The sequence below is a fragment of the Phascolarctos cinereus genome, unplaced genomic scaffold (genome assembly GCF_003287225.1).
Source record: "Phascolarctos cinereus isolate Bilbo 61053 unplaced genomic scaffold, phaCin_HiC Scaffold_4;HRSCAF=312, whole genome shotgun sequence".
Lineage (NCBI taxonomy): Eukaryota > Metazoa > Chordata > Mammalia > Diprotodontia > Phascolarctidae > Phascolarctos > Phascolarctos cinereus.
In genome coordinates, this window is record NW_027555847.1 from 267,567,308 (window position 1) to 267,585,632 (window position 18,325).

General features: G+C 34.4%; 1 protein-coding gene across 1 annotated transcript in view; it reads left to right on the plus strand.

Moving 5' to 3' along the window:
- Nucleotides 1-18,325, plus strand: part of NCBP1 (nuclear cap binding protein subunit 1) — a 54,154-nt gene that overhangs the window by 15,982 nt on the left and 19,847 nt on the right. The window contains exons 5-15 of the mRNA XM_021004526.2: nucleotides 3,173-3,280; nucleotides 3,868-3,989; nucleotides 5,581-5,650; nucleotides 9,033-9,248; nucleotides 10,969-11,066; nucleotides 11,851-11,914; nucleotides 13,646-13,756; nucleotides 14,863-14,927; nucleotides 15,649-15,711; nucleotides 15,932-16,006; nucleotides 17,576-17,679. Coding sequence (XP_020860185.1) covers nucleotides 3,173-3,280; nucleotides 3,868-3,989; nucleotides 5,581-5,650; nucleotides 9,033-9,248; nucleotides 10,969-11,066; nucleotides 11,851-11,914; nucleotides 13,646-13,756; nucleotides 14,863-14,927; nucleotides 15,649-15,711; nucleotides 15,932-16,006; nucleotides 17,576-17,679 — 1,096 coding nt within the window. The remainder of the gene's footprint in view (nucleotides 1-3,172; nucleotides 3,281-3,867; nucleotides 3,990-5,580; nucleotides 5,651-9,032; nucleotides 9,249-10,968; nucleotides 11,067-11,850; nucleotides 11,915-13,645; nucleotides 13,757-14,862; nucleotides 14,928-15,648; nucleotides 15,712-15,931; nucleotides 16,007-17,575; nucleotides 17,680-18,325) is intronic.

Below are 18,325 nucleotides of genomic sequence, written 5' to 3' on the forward strand. Positions count from 1 at the left end.
AAGGTGGTTTTTATTCTTTTAATTTTATTTTTTTCACTTATCCTTCATTTCATATTAAACCTCACATTTGTCATGGTTAAATATTTCCTTTGACAGTTGTAATGAATAGCTTTACCCTAGAAGCATTATTGCAGTTCCCTAAACAAATTAAGAACCTTCTCTTAAACGTAATTTCAGAGGAATTGTAGAGAAGAGATTCTGCCTTATAATTGAAGTTATTTTCTTCATTAATTGAAATATACCTAGAAAATATTGCAAGCCTGTGCTTTCTCTTAAGCCTCCTGGAAAATCTAATCTTTTTAATGGGAAGTTACTCTGATGGATCTGAGATCACATCTATGTGGATATTCCCAGTGTTGTAAGTTAAAATTTGTCCATGTCTTCTCATCCTATCTGAGAGACTCCATTTTGAACAGAGGCCCTTTGATGTCCTTTTTAGTCCAGCCCCATACAGATGAAGAAACTTAGATCCAGAATGTTTAAGTAATTTGCCCAGGATTACATATGTGGTAAGTTGGCAGATCCACTTTGGATTTGAGCTTCAAATCCAGTATCTTTCTAATTCCTCATACTATCTTTTGTCCAGGTCTTCCTTCAGAGGTTGTGCATCCAACATGCTGAACAATTGTTTTTGTTATTCAAAATTTATTTTTATATGACTTTGTAATGTTTTTCCCAGTCCACTCTCTCTTATTTCCCCCTCCCTTCCTCTTTCTCCCCTAATTCAGCAACAACGACAACAAAACATTGTGAATGTGCATAGATCACCAAACAATTCTGACACTGGCCATGACTCAGAATGTGTCTCTCTTTATTTAAGTTCATCACTGGCAGGAGATGAGTGGTGTACTTCATCTTAAGTGTGCTTGTCTTATGGTTTATCATTAAATTGATTGGTGTTGTAAAATTGTTCAGACTTGTTTCTCTCTATAATATTGTTATCAGTGTGTAAATTGTTCTCCTTGTTTGCTCACTTTGCTTTTCATGAGTTCATAGATGTTTTCCTAATTTCCCTTAAAAGCATCCATTTTGTAATTTCTTATGGCATAATAATATTCCATTATATTAATACACCACAGTTTATTTAGATATATAACTGATAAGAAGACACCCCTTTGGTTTCTAGTTTTGGGCTACCATGAAAAGAACAGCTATAAACATTTTTGTACATATTGGTACTTTTCCTCTTTCTTTAATCTCATGAGGTTTAGACTTGGTAATGGTATAGCCACATCAAATAGTAGACACAATTCAGTAACTTTGGGGACTTTTGAACTTAAAGATTGTGTTCCACAATAGCTGGACCAGTTTATTGCTCCACTAGTGTGCCTGTTTTGTTGTGGTTCTTCCAACAGTTGTCATTTTCCTCTTTGCCAGTCTTATGATTGTGAGGTAGAATCTTAAAGTTGCTTAAGTTTGCATTTCTCTAATTATTAATGATTTAGAGCTTTTTTCATATGGTTGTTGATAGTTTGAATTTACTGCTTTCAGAGCTACTGTTCAAATTCTTTGACCGTTAATCTGTTGTGGAATGGTTCTTAAGTCTTATAAATTTGGATCACTTCCATTTATATCTTGGCTATGAAACCTTTATCAGAGAAACAGGCTACCAAGGTTTTTCCCATTTACCAGTTTTCTTTCTGATTTTTTAACTCCATTAAATATGAGTATGTGGGGCAGCTAGGTGGTACAGTGAATAGAGCTCTGTCCTTGGAGTCATGAGGACCTGAGTTCAAATCCAGCCTCATACACTTAACGTTTACTAGCTGTGTGGCCCTGGGCAAGTCACTTAACCTCAATCACTTCACCAAAAAGCAAAAAAAAGAAATAATGAGTGTGCAAGAACTTTTAAATTTTATGTAATCAAAATTGTCCATTTTATCTTGTGTAATCCTCTCTGTCACTTGTTTATATCTTGTGTAATCCTCTCTGTCACTTGTTTAATCATGAACTCTTCCCTTATTTATATTTCTGTAAAATAATTTCTTTCTTGTCTGATTCATGATATGATCTTTTATATTTAGGCCACATATCCATTTGGACCTTATCTTGGTATAAGGTGTGATGTGTTGGTCTAGATTTCTGCTAGACTGCTAATGTTTGTCAGATAAGGAGCTCTTTTCCCAATGTCTTTGGGATTATCAGATGTGCTATGCTGCTTTGTTTGTTTGCTTGTTTGTTATGTAAATAGTATGTTTCACCAAATGATTACTTCTTTGTACTTTAGTTTGAGATCTTATACCGATAGACTATTCCTTACTTCCCTTTTTTTGTTTTGTTTTGCTTTACATTATTACTCTTGAGATTCTTTACCTTTTGTTCCTCCATGGGATCTTATTATTTTTTCTAACTCTGTAAAATATTTCTTTGGTAGTTTGGTGCAGCACTGTATAAGTAAATTAGATATTACAATTTTTATTATAATTGCTTCAGCTACATATAAGCAATTAATATTTCTATACTTATTTAGGTCTGTCTTTACATAGTTTTTTAGTGTTGGATTCATAATTCTTGGGTGCATTTTGAAAGATAGACTCACAAGTATTTCAGAGTTTCTATAATTATTTTGAACGGAATTTAATTTTGTAGCTCTTCCTGCTTGATTTTGTTGGTTCCTGATGGTTTATATGGATTTATTTTGTATCCTACAATGTTGCTGAACTTACTGTTTCAGTTGCTTTTTGCCTAGGGTTTTCTAAGTAAATCACATAATCTGCAAAAAGTGTTTACTCTTTGCTTATGCTGACTCCTTCGATTTCTTTTTCTAGTCTTTATTACTACAGATAGCATTTCTAACACCAATTTAAATAGTAGTGGTCATAGGCATACTTGTTGATCTTATTGGAAAGGCCTGTAGCTTTTCTTCTTTGCATATGTTTGATTGGATTTAGATAGATTTTATTTGCTATAGTAAGGAAAAGTGTTATCTTTTATAGCATTTTTAAGAGGCAAGTGCTCATTTTGTCAAAAATCCTTTTCAACATCTGTTGACGTAATCATATGCTTTTTATAATATTATTAACAGGATTTGTTATATTTTTAGTCTTCTTTATATTGAACCAACTATGTATTCCTGGCATAAACCCAATGAGATCATATTGTATAATCTTTCTAATATATTGTTGTAGACTATTTGCATTTAATATATACATGTATATTATTTGCCTGGCAGGTCCATTTTTTATCAGATTTGGTGAATTGTCATGTAATAGCTGCTCCATCAATGGTAGCTATGTTTGAAAATTTTGTAAGTGTAACTCAGGAAGAAGACGTACCTCAGGTAAGAGGAGTACTTAATACTTCAACATTATAAAACTTTCCTTATATTCTCATTGCCTTTTCACGGCAAACCATAGTAGATAGAAAAAGTGCTTGAATTGGAGTCATACAAAGTGGGTTTTAGCTGGGACGAGAATCCTATCTTCTGATTCCAAATCAAATTCTGTTCTGTCATAGCAGGAATGTTTATAATATGCTGAAGTTTTCTCCTGTGTATCTTAATTATTGAATATTATCCTACTGTGTAGAAAAATAACTTATGTTTTCTTATTTTTGTATTTATGTTTTCCTCTAAGTGCTGTATTAGTTTCTTGAGAAGCAACAACTGTTTTGTTGTCTTTGTCTTCCTGCCATGTGGCACATAATAAATTCTTTTTCAAATGAATTGAAGTTGGGAAATCTTTATGTATTTTAGAGCTTTATTTAAATGAGAAATCAAAAATGTACAACTGGTGTGTCCAAAAATCCTCTTTTTGGCCACATTACCTTCTTGGGCCCTATGCAGTCTCCATTTGGGATTCTTTTACAAGAAAAATGAAAAGGAAATTTTAGAAGTGCCTTGTGAAACACTTTTTTTCTTTACTGTAGGTACGACGTGATTGGTATGTGTTTGCATTTCTGTCATCTTTGCCCTGGGTTGGAAAGGAGTTATATGAAAAAAAAGATGCAGAGATGGATCGCATCTTTTCCACTGTTGAAAACTATCTTAAGTAAGAATCCAGCCAAGACTAGTCTTTCTTGTTAAGGAGAAAGGTTTTTGTTTTGTTTTTGTTTTTGTTTGTTTTTGCTAATTTTCTGATGTGATGTGCTACTATTTTAATTTAATATCCTTTTATTTTACAATTTGTTTGGTTTCCCAAAAGTAGTAGGGGTTCAGTTTTCTAAAAAAAGCACAAAGTAGACAAAGAGCTGCCTTCTCACTCATTTTGGAAATGCCTTACTAGTGTGAAAGTGATTTTAACTAGAAATTTTCATTTTTCCAAGCATTTTTTTAAAAAACTTTGCCTTTTTTATCTTCTCACATCTTCCACGAAAGCACAGAATATTAAAACATTTGCACTGGAGGACACCTAGTCCATCCTTTTTTCACAGATAAATAAACTCAAGCCCAGAAATATGAAATGAGTTACCCAAAGTCACACAGTAGCAAGTGGCAGAGCTAGCACTTAAGCCCACATTTATGGTCCATGTTCAGTGATCTTTCAAGGTTGACTTTCTTAAGGTTATATCTTGACCTGTGTCTTTTTAATCCTCACCAAAGCATAAATAACTGATTTAGTTCCTTAGATCTCTAAATTGTAGGCTGAGACCTGAAATTGTAGGCTTCCCTAGGGAAAATTATTGCTGTGGGTTAGGCTTTCCCATTTTTCTTTTTAAAACTATAACATTAAATTCATGGCCCCGGGGGGAAGAAAGTGGAGCATTTATGTTATTCTGCATTCTGTACTTCCTTTTGAGATGGTGAGTGGAGTGGAAAGATTGGGAGGAATTGAGGAAGTAAGAAGCACCTATAAGGTTCTTCAGAGTTCTGTTCAGCAGTGACACAAATGGTGTAAATAAGTATCAACTATGTATAAGATCTTTCTAGGGGATGCAAAAATAAATAAGATAAAACCTGAAGAACACTGGATTCAAAACCTTGGGATGAATCTATAGCTTGGTTACTCTGGAAGCCCCTGGCTAATGACAGATAGTGGAAGCAGTAATAGAATTGGATAAAATGCTGGAGGCTTGGGACCAGCTTGATTCTAGGCAGGAGTAAGCTTGGCCCAAGACTATACAGGAACGTGGTGGTGAAGGGACGTACAACTTCCCTTTTTTCTTTTTCCTCTCAGAGCCATCCCTCCCAAAGTGCTTGGTCTAAGCCAAATAAAAGTCATACTAGTTTGTTTATTATGAAGTATTTCTTTATATTTAATTACCAGGAAGGAAAATAACAATTATACTGAACTTTCAGTTGGTTTGAAATTTAACTTTGTTTTATTTAATTTTGGCATTAAATTCTGTGTATGGCTAGTTGGCTATTGCATAGTATGATTGCTAATAAGCTTAAAATATTCATATCTTTGATGATCTTAGAAGGATTGCTTGTTCTTAAATTGCTTGTTTAATATTTTCTGGTACTGGTAGCCATGGACAAATTGTAATAGGTACTTTACCTTTTACCAAGATCTGGTCATTCTGCTAGAAGTAAGGTATTAAAACAAACACAAGAGTTTTGTGGAAGATTATGTTTCTTTGTTGATACTTAAGATAATATGTTAATTTTAATAATTATCCTTTTTTTGTTTGTGTTTTTAGAAGACGTCAAAAAACTCATGTTCCATTGTTACAAGTGTGGACTGCTGATAAACCACATCCACAAGAAGAGGTAAATTTAATATCATTCACTTTTTAATAAAAGAATAGTCAGCTAGGTGTTAGCTTTGTGTATTGGAAAAAGCGTTATGCTAGGATTCAGGATTTGATTTTGGTGCCAACGTTGCCACTTAACAGCAGTGTGAGCTTTGGCAAGTCACTGAAGTTTTGAACCATTTCTAAAATGAGGGAGTCAGAGTAGATGATCTCTAAGATCGCTTCCAATCAGGCAATCTTTAGCATGATGTATTTGATAGAATGCTATCTTGCATTCAAGATAACTTGTTTTGAATCCTACCTCTGATCCTGTTTCCTCATCTATAAAAATGTGAATTGTTAGTGCCTTTCAGGATTGTTGTAAGACTAAAATTAGATTATTAGGTTAAAATTATATTATAAAAAGTAATACCTCCTTTAGACCAACTCCAGAAATCCTTTAGCTTAAATTAAAATTTTAAATTATAGAGGAGTTGCAATTTTTGTCAATGTAGGGAGTTCCCACGTCAGTGAAATCCCAGACCCCTCCCCTGCCCCCAGTGACATAAGATTGCAAAGCCTCCATTGAAGGCCTTTCTCTTGCATGGTTATTTCTCAGTCTATGACTATAGCACAAGCTCTGATGAGCTTACCAAACTGGAAAGGCTTCAAAGTATGAGCAAGATGGTAAACTGCAGTTAGACCTTACCATCTCTTTGTATCCCCTTGACTGTTTTAGAACTAGAAAGGATCTCAAGCTTATTGCATTCCACCCCTCATTTACATAGGAGGAAGTTCTTAAATTGGCTTCACATTATGTATTGGGCCATGTCCAAATGCTAAGCTTAATGTCCAAGGCCCCCCATTAATGATGTGGAGTCATAGATCCTGAGAACTGGAAGGGATCTTAGAGATCGTTTCACTCCATTCACATTTTACACATGAGCAGATAGGCATCATTAGTGATTTGGATGTGGGCAGGTAGCTGTTGGCAGCCATACTTGCATGAAAATCTTGCTGTCAGGACTGTTTGTTCAGTGTACACTAGTCCAGAATCCATCTTGCTCACTAGAGGCATTTCTCATTGTTGCTTCAGAATACCCTCACTAAGCCAAACCATTTTCCTTCTTGCCATAGATAAGTCCTGTTCACTCCCATCTCCATATATTTTCATTGTTTTTCTTTCTCTCCATGTATGTACTTGAAGGCAGAGCTTTGAGGCAGCATGGTTCAGTTATGTCTACTGGAAATAGCGCCTCTGAGTTTTAGTCCCAGTTGTTATGTAGCTGTGTGACCTTGGGCAAGTCAACTTCTCTGGTCTCTTGGTTCTTCATGAAATGGGGTCGAAATCTGTTTTCCCTGCCTTACAGGGTCAGTATTAGGATCAAATGAGATAACATATCAATAGTATATATATTAAAGTTCTTTGTAAACCATAAAACATTATAGAAATATGGTGTTATTATTAATTCCCATCTCGATTCCTGCCTCTTTCATGACAAATTATAAAATCACCTGTCACTTAACGCACACATTGCTTTGTCTAGTTTTCTGAGTGTTTCATTTATGTCTTTTTTGTTTCCGAAAGAAACTGTAAGTTCCTCAATGGATGGAGTGGTGTGTTCTACATCTGTATACACCCTCAGGGTTCAGCCTAGTTATAGACATAGACACAATTGGAACACTAATTCATTTTTGGTGGAGTTGTGAACTAATCCATCCAGTCTGGAGAGCAATTTGGAACTATGCCCAAAAGGCTATAAAACTGTGCATACTCTTTGATCCAGCATTAGCACTACTAGGTCTGTATCCCAAAGAGATCATAAAAAAGGGAAAAGGACCCATATGTACAAAAATATGTAAAGCAGCTCTTTTTGTGGTGACAAAGAATTGGAAATTGAGGGGATACCCATCAATCAGGGAATGGCTGAACAAGTTATAGTATATGAATGTGATGGAATACTATTATTCCCTAAGAAATAATGAACAGGTGCATTTCAGAAAAACCTGGAAAGACTTACATGAACTGATGCTGAGTAAAGTGAGCAGAACCAGGAGAACATTGTACACAGTAACAGCAACGTTGTGCGATTACCAACTTTGATAGACTTAGCTCTTCTCAGCAATGCAATGATCTAAGACAATTCCAAAAGATTCATGATGGAAAATGCCATCCACATCCAGAGAAAGAACTATGGAGTCTGAATGCAGATCAAAGCACACTATTTTCTCTTTTTTTGTTTGCTTTTTCTTTCTCACGGTTTTTCCTTTTTGTTCTGATTCTTCTTTCACAACATGACTAATGTGTAGATTTGTTTAATACGATTGTACATGTATAGCCTATATCAGATTGCATGCTGTTTTGGGGGGAGGGGAAAATTTAGAACTCAGAATCTTAGAAAAGTGAATGTCGAAAACTAAAAATAAATTAATTTAAAAAAGAGGGGAAGAGGATAATATTATTATTATTATTGTTATTTTATTTTTGTTTTTTTTAGGCAATTGGGGTTAAGTGACTTGCCCAGGGTCACACAGCTAGTAAGTGTGAAGTGTTTGGTCTGAGGCTGGATTTGAACTCAGGTCCTCCTGATTTCAGGGCCGGTGCTCTATCCACTGCACCACTCACCTGCCCCGAAAGAGGGTAATCTTTTAAGGCTCTTTCCCACTGTAAATAGGAATTATGACCAGTTATTCTATAATTGACTGATAGAGGTCCAAGAAGTTGCCTTCAGTAATATGTTATTTCTTTTAGTACTTTAAGCCTTCTTATTTTGAGCTGTCCTTTCTGAGACTAGGAAAGGTGCCATAATTAAACAACCACAAGGAAAGCAAAAAAAAAAAAAAAAAGAAAAGAAGTAAACATTTTGCTATCCAGCAATTCATGTATAAGAGAATTTGCATTATAATTTAGATTTCAGTTAGTGAAACTAAAGAGTTTTTTGTGTGTAACTATTAAAATTGAGCCAAGTATAAGAAATAAATTACGTAAAAGGCATATTATCCAAACATCTTCATAGAGGTCCTGGGTTTTTTCAAAATGAATTTTTATTGATATATTTGGGGGTTAAAAAAATTCTTTTTACATCACCAGTTTTCCCTAGTATCCCTTTCCCTTCCACCTCCCAGAGAGTCATCTCATATTACAAATAACATTTTTTAAAGAAAAAGAGGGGGAAAAATTAGCAAAACTAATTAATCCTTTGAAAATGTCTGAAAATATGTGCAGTGTACCACACCCATGGACCTTCCTTCCACTTCTACAAAGGAATGGGATGGGGTATGTTCTCATATCTCTTCTTTGAAGCCCTGCCTGTTCTTCGTAATTTTGTAACATTCATTTTGATGATTTTGTGGTGGTTCTTTCTTTTCATATTACTGTATTACCTGGGGTTAATTTTTAAATCATATTTTATCTTTAGTATTTAGACTGCCTTTGGGCCCAGATTCAGAAATTAAAAAAAGATCGCTGGCAGGAACGGCACATCCTGAGACCATACCTTGCCTTTGACAGCATCCTCTGTGAAGCCTTGCAGCACAATCTGCCTCCTTTTACACCACCACCTCACACGGAGGACTCGGTGTACCCAATGCCAAGGGTCATCTTTAGGATGTTTGATTACACTGATGATCCTGAGGTATGTGACAGATCATAACTAATTTAGAGCATTTTCTGAAGCGAGGCATATCACATCACTTGTCTGCTTGAGTCCTGTGTAAAGTTGCGGGTGTACTTTTAGGAAGAACAGATCTATGTGTTACATAGCAGCACATCCATCAGGTTTAGGAGAGGAAATGTGACCTAATCAGCTGGAAGAGCTGCCTCTTAATGCATGCTGGCCGTGTGACCCTGGGCAAGTCCCTCCACTTCTCAGGGCTCTAGGCAGGTCTGAGAGAGGGGACTAGCCTGTATTGGCAGAGGGAGTTTCCTCATTTGGAAATGTAAATGAATTCTTAAGTCTAGTCTCTGTCCCTATGAAATCCATATTCTGTTCAAGTTAGCCAAAGGAGAGGAAGGGAAGTATTTTCTATCTTTGTATTGATGAGGAGAAGAGTTCTTTCTCTTCCAATAATCAGATTCAGTAGTATGTTAAGAAAAAAAAATCAAGCTTTTCTATAGCTTATTTTAAAAAATAAACCATTTTCATTGTTGTCGGGTATTGCTTTACTTTGCCCTCTGTCAGATTGTTATAACATGATTGGTTAGGGGAAAAATTAGTGAACAACTTCGTTCTAGCATGACAAGATCTTTTTTATATTCTGATTCTATTATCCAGCATATTAGCTAACTCACAGTCTCACATCATCCATGCCAGACTTTTTAACTAATATATTAAATCAGCATTCATTACTTTGACCCATTAGTAGTTATTGACTCAGTAAAGCTTTTATTTAGAAGTCTGCTTTACATTTAGAGAAATTTCATCCTCTTTGATCAGATAACCAAGAATGAATATTTTTGTTAATGTGTGTGAACCATTGAGCAACTAGAATTTAGTTTTTTTTATATACTAAGTTTCTGAGGCTTAAGTTTCTATAAGTTTTTTCACACTTGAAAAGTAAAACTTAGAATAAATTCTGTGGCATATGGCCTTTAGTTTGTGTTCACTGGAAAAAGTGGATATAGGAGAATGATGGTAGTAATGAGGTATGGAATCTTTCACAAAGCCTTAGTAGACATGAAATAAAATCTGATAGGTGTAGTGGATACAAGTAGACCGTAAAGCTTCCTAAAATGAACTATTCTAATACTGTGGAACTTTTATCACAAAAATACTTTGTCTAATTCCAAAAGACTCATGATGGAAAATGCCATCCACATCTAGAAAAAGAACCATGGCATCTGAATGCAAATGGAAGCATACTATCTATTTGCTATCCTTTTGGTTTTTTGTTTTATTTCTTCTTTCTCGTGGTTCCTCCCATTAGCTCTAATTCTATATATCATGACTAATGTGAAAATATGCTTACTATGAATGTATAAGTAGAGCCTGTATCAGATTACATGCTGTCTTGGGGAAGGGGGAGAAGAAGGAGAGGGAGAAAATTTAAAACTCAAAATCTTATGGAAGTGAATGTTGAAAACTAAAAATAAACAAATTATTTTAAAAATAAATAAATAAAAAGGTGACCCAGTTGTTACATCACAACTGCTTCATCTAGTTAGAAGGAGTCACAGGAACCTGCAGCACAATGGCATGTTGTTGCCAACACTGTGAAAAGGAAGGCTCATTTTTAGTATTGCTTAATGTGTAATATTTGTGTTCTAATAAACTTCCAAATTTTCAGAAATTAAAAAAGAAAGAAAATACTTTCTCTAGTGACAAAAAAAAATTGTGCATCATGTTTTTGTTTTAGGGTCCTGTTATGCCAGGCAGTCATTCTGTGGAGAGATTTGTGATAGAAGAACATCTTCACTTCATCATTAAATCCCACTGGAAGGAAAGGAAGACATGGTAAGAAATGAGCTTTATAGGTCAAAGAAGACCTATAAAGCAGTAAGTTTTATAGAAGTTTAGAAATAAGCTTTTAACTTTGTAGAAATAAGCTTTATAGGTCATAGAAGAGAAAAAGGAGCATTTGTAAGAACAGGCTAGAAGCCAGAAGATTGAAATTTTAAAAGAAAAGTTTGTCTCCACATTTAGCTCCCTGTTTGACTAGAAACAGATTCTCTTTGCTTCCTTTTCCCTTAAATCCTTTTACTAAGTGATTTGCTTTATGGTATGTACGTAGGTTTCTGGGTATTGCTACCCATTCTTTAATAGAAAATTTTAACTCAAATGTTTCATTTAAGCAAGACTTTGTGGGAAAAACACTAGTGATTTCTTTCCATTTTTTTTGTGCTTCCATAGTCACAGTCTTCTTGGGAAAGCATTATTTCTACAAAGTACTTCATGAAATTTGACTTAATTTTTTCAGTGTAGGTATAAGATGTAAAGGATACATAAAAGAGGAATTAATTGCTTGATATTTTCAAGCTCTGTTTTTAAAAAATGTATTTGGACTACTGTATGTGTTTGTCTGGTCCGTGTTCATCTCATACAAATAAATTTCCTTATCTCCCAGATAAGGAGCATGATGATTTTTCTGGTGGGCTTATAGTCAGCAAAACTGTCATGCTCTTGGTAATTGATTCAAACTGGGGACACTTTGAGATACTGTTGTTGATTTCTAGACTTGATTTGCTTTTTTGTATGGTTTTGCTGTATTTTAATAAACTTGTGTGCTTTTTTAAAATAGTGCTGCACAACTAGTGAGCTATCCAGGAAAGAACAAGATCCCCTTGAATTATCATATAGTCGAGGTATGCATTTTATGTGAAGCATCTTATTGATTTTAATAACCTATTTTTCTGGCATTCACAACACAGCCTACTCTCTGCTATCCAAGCCTTTCACTTCTCCTTTTTCTCACTACTTTTCAGACATTGCAGACTAGCAGAGAAAGAGGAAAGGAGTATTGGTCCACTTTTGCTTTTTTGTTAGCCACCTTGACAAAAAGAAAGGAGATTGAGAGCCCAGCAGCTGTAGTAGAATTTTGAATTCCTTTATAAATTATGTGTAAACCATTCTTTCCTTTTGTTACCACAGATAACTAAAGTAACTATAACTCCTTTTCTGTTCTTCAGATGTATTCATGATTTAAATATCTATAGAATTTCATTATAGGCAGATAAACTCATTACTAACTTTATCTGTTGTTTATTAATGGTGCAGAGACCTATATTTTAAATACAACTGAGCATTTATGCATTCTTGTCAAGGATAGGCACCAATAATGTTAAAAAAAATTTTTAATCTAATAATTTGTAAAGAGGAAAATTTACTTCATAAATGGTGCATTAAAATATCCTTTGACTATAGATTAGTCTATAGGAAAGAGATATATTTTGCAGAGTGGTTGTGCACATTATTGTAATTTATTTTGTCTAATCATTTATCACCCCAAAATAATTTTTGCAGTTAACACAGTGGCAATCATTGAAGTCTTTTCACTGCACTTTTTAAGTATGATTAGCCACATTTGAATGAGAACCTATTGTTTTGTGGCATATTGTCTCATATTTGTAATTATGCGCTTTTATAAAAATTATTTCCAAAATAGTAATGCATCAGTTGTATCTGTCTTCAGGGAATGGGTCTGGAGATCATGCTAAAGATAAAGTAGGATATGAACCTGTCTCATTGAGAGCTGATCAGACTGCAAATTATAAAGCACATCATCCTCTAAAATATATAAAAGGCATTAGTAAGCAGATTGGGGTGAGTGGGTCTTAAAGGAAAATAATACAAATAAAGAACTCTAGGTGGTAATCAAGGATGAGTATGGAATAGTATAAAACATGTTTGTAGGAAAAAAACATCTTGAATCAAGGAAGACTTGGGCCACATTGAGGAATTTTAAAATGTTTTAAGAAGAAAAGTATGTCTAACAGTGTGGACTGACAGTGAGAATAAAGTTTTAGTTAAACAGTAGTTCAACCTGAATCTCCGTCCCCAGAAGCTCTTCTTTCTAGTCCTGGGCCCAGAAAGTCTTAAGCCTGATAAGAATTTATATATATTTTAGTGTGACTTGGGTGATTCCGGCAGTAAGTATATGGCACTTGAAAGCACTTTGTCATGACTCTGTGAGTTAGGTAGTATAAATATTATTCTAACTTATTTTACAGATGAGGAACTTGAGGAACAGAGAGTTCAGCTTGCCCATTGTTGCATAGCTAACATCAAAGCTAAGATTCAAGCCCAAGTCTCTTCACTTCAAGTTCTTTGTTCTTTACACCACATTTCCTCTTCTGTGGGCTTCTGGTTGGGATATGGGTCAGATGATCACTCACCTGGTCTGACTTCAAAGTTTCATTTACCATAGCAGGGGATGGAGAAGATATTTCAAAAATTTCTACCTATGGATATTGGTTTGAAAGCAGCAACTTTTAATTTTTTTTAAAGACCTTAGAATTTTGGAAACTTTATAGGAATGGAAATGTCTGCATACTTATCTTTGAATTAGGTTCTGATTCATCTAAACTATTTTCTAGGTGATCTTTGCAGAACTATTTCAGCTTCCTGTACCCCCTCACATTGATGTTATGTACACAACACTTCTTATTGAACTGTGCAAGCTTCAGCCTGGTTCTTTACCCCAAGTTGTATCCTTTTTGTTTGTGGTTTGACTTGACTTTTTTTCTTTGTTTCGAGAAGGATTGTGTGTTTCCTCAGGTACAAAGTAAAACTATGATGATCTCTGGAATCTTATTTTGGTTGTTGGCTTTGGTCAGTATCTAAAAATGAAAGCAAACTTTTTAGTGAACTGGAGCAATTTTTAAGCTTTTTCAGTTCCTATATGTTAGCATTTTATTTTCTTGGATCATAATTCAAAAAAGGACACGGAGATGTATTTCAGTGTTTAGGTTGAACAGCTTTTAAAAAGAACAGTAAAGTTGAATGGAATTTTCAATTACTAAAGGAAAAAGACTTTCCAAAGCCTCCCTTAGTACACTGTTATCTATCGTGGCTACTTTGGGTCATTGTTGTTTGCTTCCTTAAAATGAAGAGGCTGTCCAGATTTACTTTTCACTCTCTTAGCTTGTGATAAAATTCTAAATCAGCAACAACACGTGTGTGGGCTTAAGATACATTAAAATGTTTTGCAATTTCTAAATGTTTTCTCTTAATTTAGATTGAAGTATATTGAAGGGGGCTTAGAATTTAAAATTCTCAGGTTTCTTATAAGTGATCATTTGCTTTTTGTATTAAAAATTGGGACACATTTAAGAAAAGTCAAAATATTGTCTAGGTTTTTTAGTTGGATTGAAAACGTACTTTTATTTGATGGAACTTCCCAAGTTCATGATAATTTGTAGATGGGTAGAGACAGCATGACATGGTGACTAAATTAAGAAAGAGCTGGCCTCAAACCCAAGAAAACCGAATTCAAGTCATGCTTCTGACATGTGCTTCTGTGACATTGGCCAGGTCACTAAACCTCTGAGTGTTCAAGGCAGCTCTGAGTCTAGAAGCTGCAGCAGAGATCTGAGGATTTCGTGTACCAATGAAATCATAGGTACAGCCCCTATCTTTGCAGGTGGACTATGAAAGGGATCTGGCTTCAATACTGAGGGGCAAATGGAATTTTAAACTAATCACAGTGTCATTATTCAAAGTCTTGGAGAAAATGCTCAATTATTTTTCCCTTGATACTTTTAAATTTTAAAGGAGTTTAAAATTATCTGTTTTCCTTATCTGTGAATTTAAGCTTGCACAGGCAACTGAAATGTTGTACATGCGTTTGGATACAATGAATACTACGTGTATAGACAGGTAGTTGCTTATATTTTTAACAGATTCTCTCAGATTTTGTTCCATATGCTTTATGGTAGAATATTAAACTGTGGCATGTATGTGGTGATACATTTGTGTAAATGTATGTAATGTGAATTGTATAGGCAAAAAGACAGTTCTATTTCATTTATTATTATCTTGTGCCACTTCCAAATGTGTCCTCTGTAAACCACTGCACATTCAGAGGTTCTCTAATAATTACTCAAGCAGAAATCCTTAAAAAAAAAGTATATATGAAAATATTTTCAGAATTTTAATATTTGACATATCTATTTTTATTTAATAGGAAATATGAAATTATCAGTACAGCCAAATAAAGCACTAGCTTCATAAATATTCATTAATTTGATTTGATCAGCCATCACTAAGAAATACATAAAATGCATATTGTACTTATAATAGGCAACAATACTCAGCCCTTCAACAATTATTTATTCAGGAGCTGCTATATAATAAGGAACTTAGCTAGGTATTTCATGTAAGAAAATATTAATAGTGAGACATTTGAATATCAGTTCCTTGAGGGAACAGGACTAATATAGATCCATCCATGCAAAAGAGGTATAGTGGAGATTGTGTTTAAATGAAAGGGGCTTGGCTATAAAGAACGTTCCGTATCAGAATTTTACTTGTCTCATGCCCGGTTTTGGTTTCACGTATATTATTTCTAGGAATGTTGACCATATTTCTTTCTTCAAAGGTTCATTAATTGGTTTTCCCATCACCTAAGTAACTTCCAATTCCGTTGGAGTTGGGAAGATTGGTGAGTGTTCTTCAAGCACTTTTCTTGAGTTTCATCATAGCAAAATTCCCTTAGTACTTTAAAAGTTATATGTGAGAGCATAATGCAGAAATTCTTCTAAAATAGTTTATTATTTTATGTATTTTACCTAGAGTTGACCTGATTAGAAATAAGTCTAAACTAGGTGGAAATGTGAAATTTGCTTAATTGTTTATATTAAAATTTTACATTTTCTTATTAGGTCAGATTGTCTTACCCAGGATTTTGAAAATCCCAAGCCAAAATTTGTAAGAGAAGTACTGGAAAAATGTATGAGGTGAGTAGTTTGTTGTTTTCTCTCATCTCTTTTTGTACACTATTAAGGTTGTCTGCTCTGTATGTATGTGATTTATATACAGACTAAAAGATGGGTTTAATAGGCAAAGAAGTATCCTGGAAAGACTTGGATTCTAGTTCTGACTTGAACATTAACTAGCTGTGTGACCTTGTTGGGCAAGTCGCAACTTCTGTGGAGGTCATCTATGAATCTGGAGGGATTAGACTAGCTGACCTTTAGGATCCTTTCCAGCTCTGAAATTCTATCAGGTTAAGTATTGTGGCCAGCATTTATAACAAAGTTTCATTGAGAATTCTGTTAAATTCTTGGTACTTTTTTTGTCTTCTGTGTCTGTTGGTCACAAGGGAGAACAAGCAAGGGGGTATGGATGTGTCAGGTCAAAATCATCACCATTTTTGGAAAAACAACTCAAAGAACATGTTCTACTGATAGTGAGTCAGTAGTATCGTCTTTATATGTGAGAGACAATATTATATTTACTACATATGCAAGAAACTTCTTAACTAAACTTTCCTAATCTAGAAAAGATTCCTTCAGCGTAACCCAGAAGTCCATGGTTTTGAATTAGAATATTGGGTCTAAAATCTAAATGGGTGAAGATTATGTATGTAGGGGATTGAGTAATTTTAAAAATTATTTTTAAAAGTCCAAGTATAAATGAATTACACAAGGACAGATTAAAGCTTTGACTTATGAGAATTCACGTATTCACAAATGGGTCTTTACAGCAGCACATTACTGTATTGTTTCTTTACTCTAACTTTTTTTGTGGTGAATTTTTACCAGGATTGGCCTTATTAGAGAATATGTTCAACAAAAGTGAATTTTCCAGATAATTAAAGCTTTTTCCTTTTATCATTTGATAACTCTTTCTGAAATAGTACATAAACTTCCTTGTTTTCTTAAACAAAAATATACTGAACATCATTTAACATTTTCTTAATGATTTAGGGGTCTTAATTATGATGATCAATTATAGTATCAGGCCATGTGATACTGTAGGTTTTTTGGCTCTGTTGTTTCCAAACTGTTGGATTTTATTCCTTCTGTTATCATGTCTGTCTTTTGTAGCTGTTCTTTAATATGGTATGAAATGAGAAGTCAGATAATCATAAGTTTATTAGATTTATGTGTAAATTTGTAACTAAACTCTGAATTTTGGTTTGTGGACTTCTCCTTTAAAATGTACGAGATTGGGACAGCTAGGTGGTGTAGTGGATAGAGAACTCAGGAGGACCTGAGTTCAAATCTGGCATCAGATACATAACACTAGCTGTGTGACCCTGGGCAAGTCACTTAACCCCATTGCCTAGACCAAAAAAAAAAGTGTATGAGATTTAGTACATTTGCTTTTTGGCTAGCTCTTTTAAGGCCTTGTGCCTTATTTCATCTCAGAATGAGATGTATTCCAAGAGGTTGAGGTTGTCTTACTTCTGTGGAATTGTGTAGTTTTAGAGCTGGAAAGGGCCTTAGAGATCATGTAGTCAGTCTCATTATTTTAGTTATTTATACAGTAAGTGTTCTAAAATTAAAATATTTGTGTTATAGGCTTTCATACCATCAGCGCATATTAGATATTGTTCCTCCAGCTTTTGCTCCTCTGTGTCCAGCAAACCCAACGTGCATTTACAAGTATGGAGATGAAAGTAGCAGTAAGTGACGCTCTCTTCTTCCCCACCTCCCTTCTCCCATTTAAATAAAGTTTCACCATTATGCCTAATTTTATGTTAATTATAACAAGCAGAGAAACTGAACTTAGAAATTCCCCTCTTTCTACTTGAAGGTTTTCTCCTTTTATTTTTTTAACTTAAGGGTGTCATACTCTTGTTTTAATCAACTGTCATAATTATGAGGGTATTTTTTTTCCTTGTGCTGAAATGTTTCTTCTTAACTGGCTTATAAATTACCTGTATCTGTTAGTTGTATTATTAACTGATGTTTCCATGGCATTAATTCTTTTTATTTTCAAATATACTATTGGTTATAAAGTTTATGGATTTTTAGCATCTTTAAGGAAGTACATGGGGAAGCATAGAGGAATGAGAGAGGCCATCTCTTTGTAGACTATATAGAAACCTCATGCCTTTATAACCTGAACACTGTTTTCAAAAAAAGAATTGGTAGGCACTGAGCATCACAAGCACCAATATGCCACTATCAAAAAGCCCGTTTATATCGTACAAAAGGTAAAAGGCTTTCATTGATGTAAGAGTTGCCCGAGTCAGCTGTCTGTATACAGATGATTGACTTGAGAGCTAAGATCAGATTTAGTAAAAAGAGAAAGGAAGAATAATGATT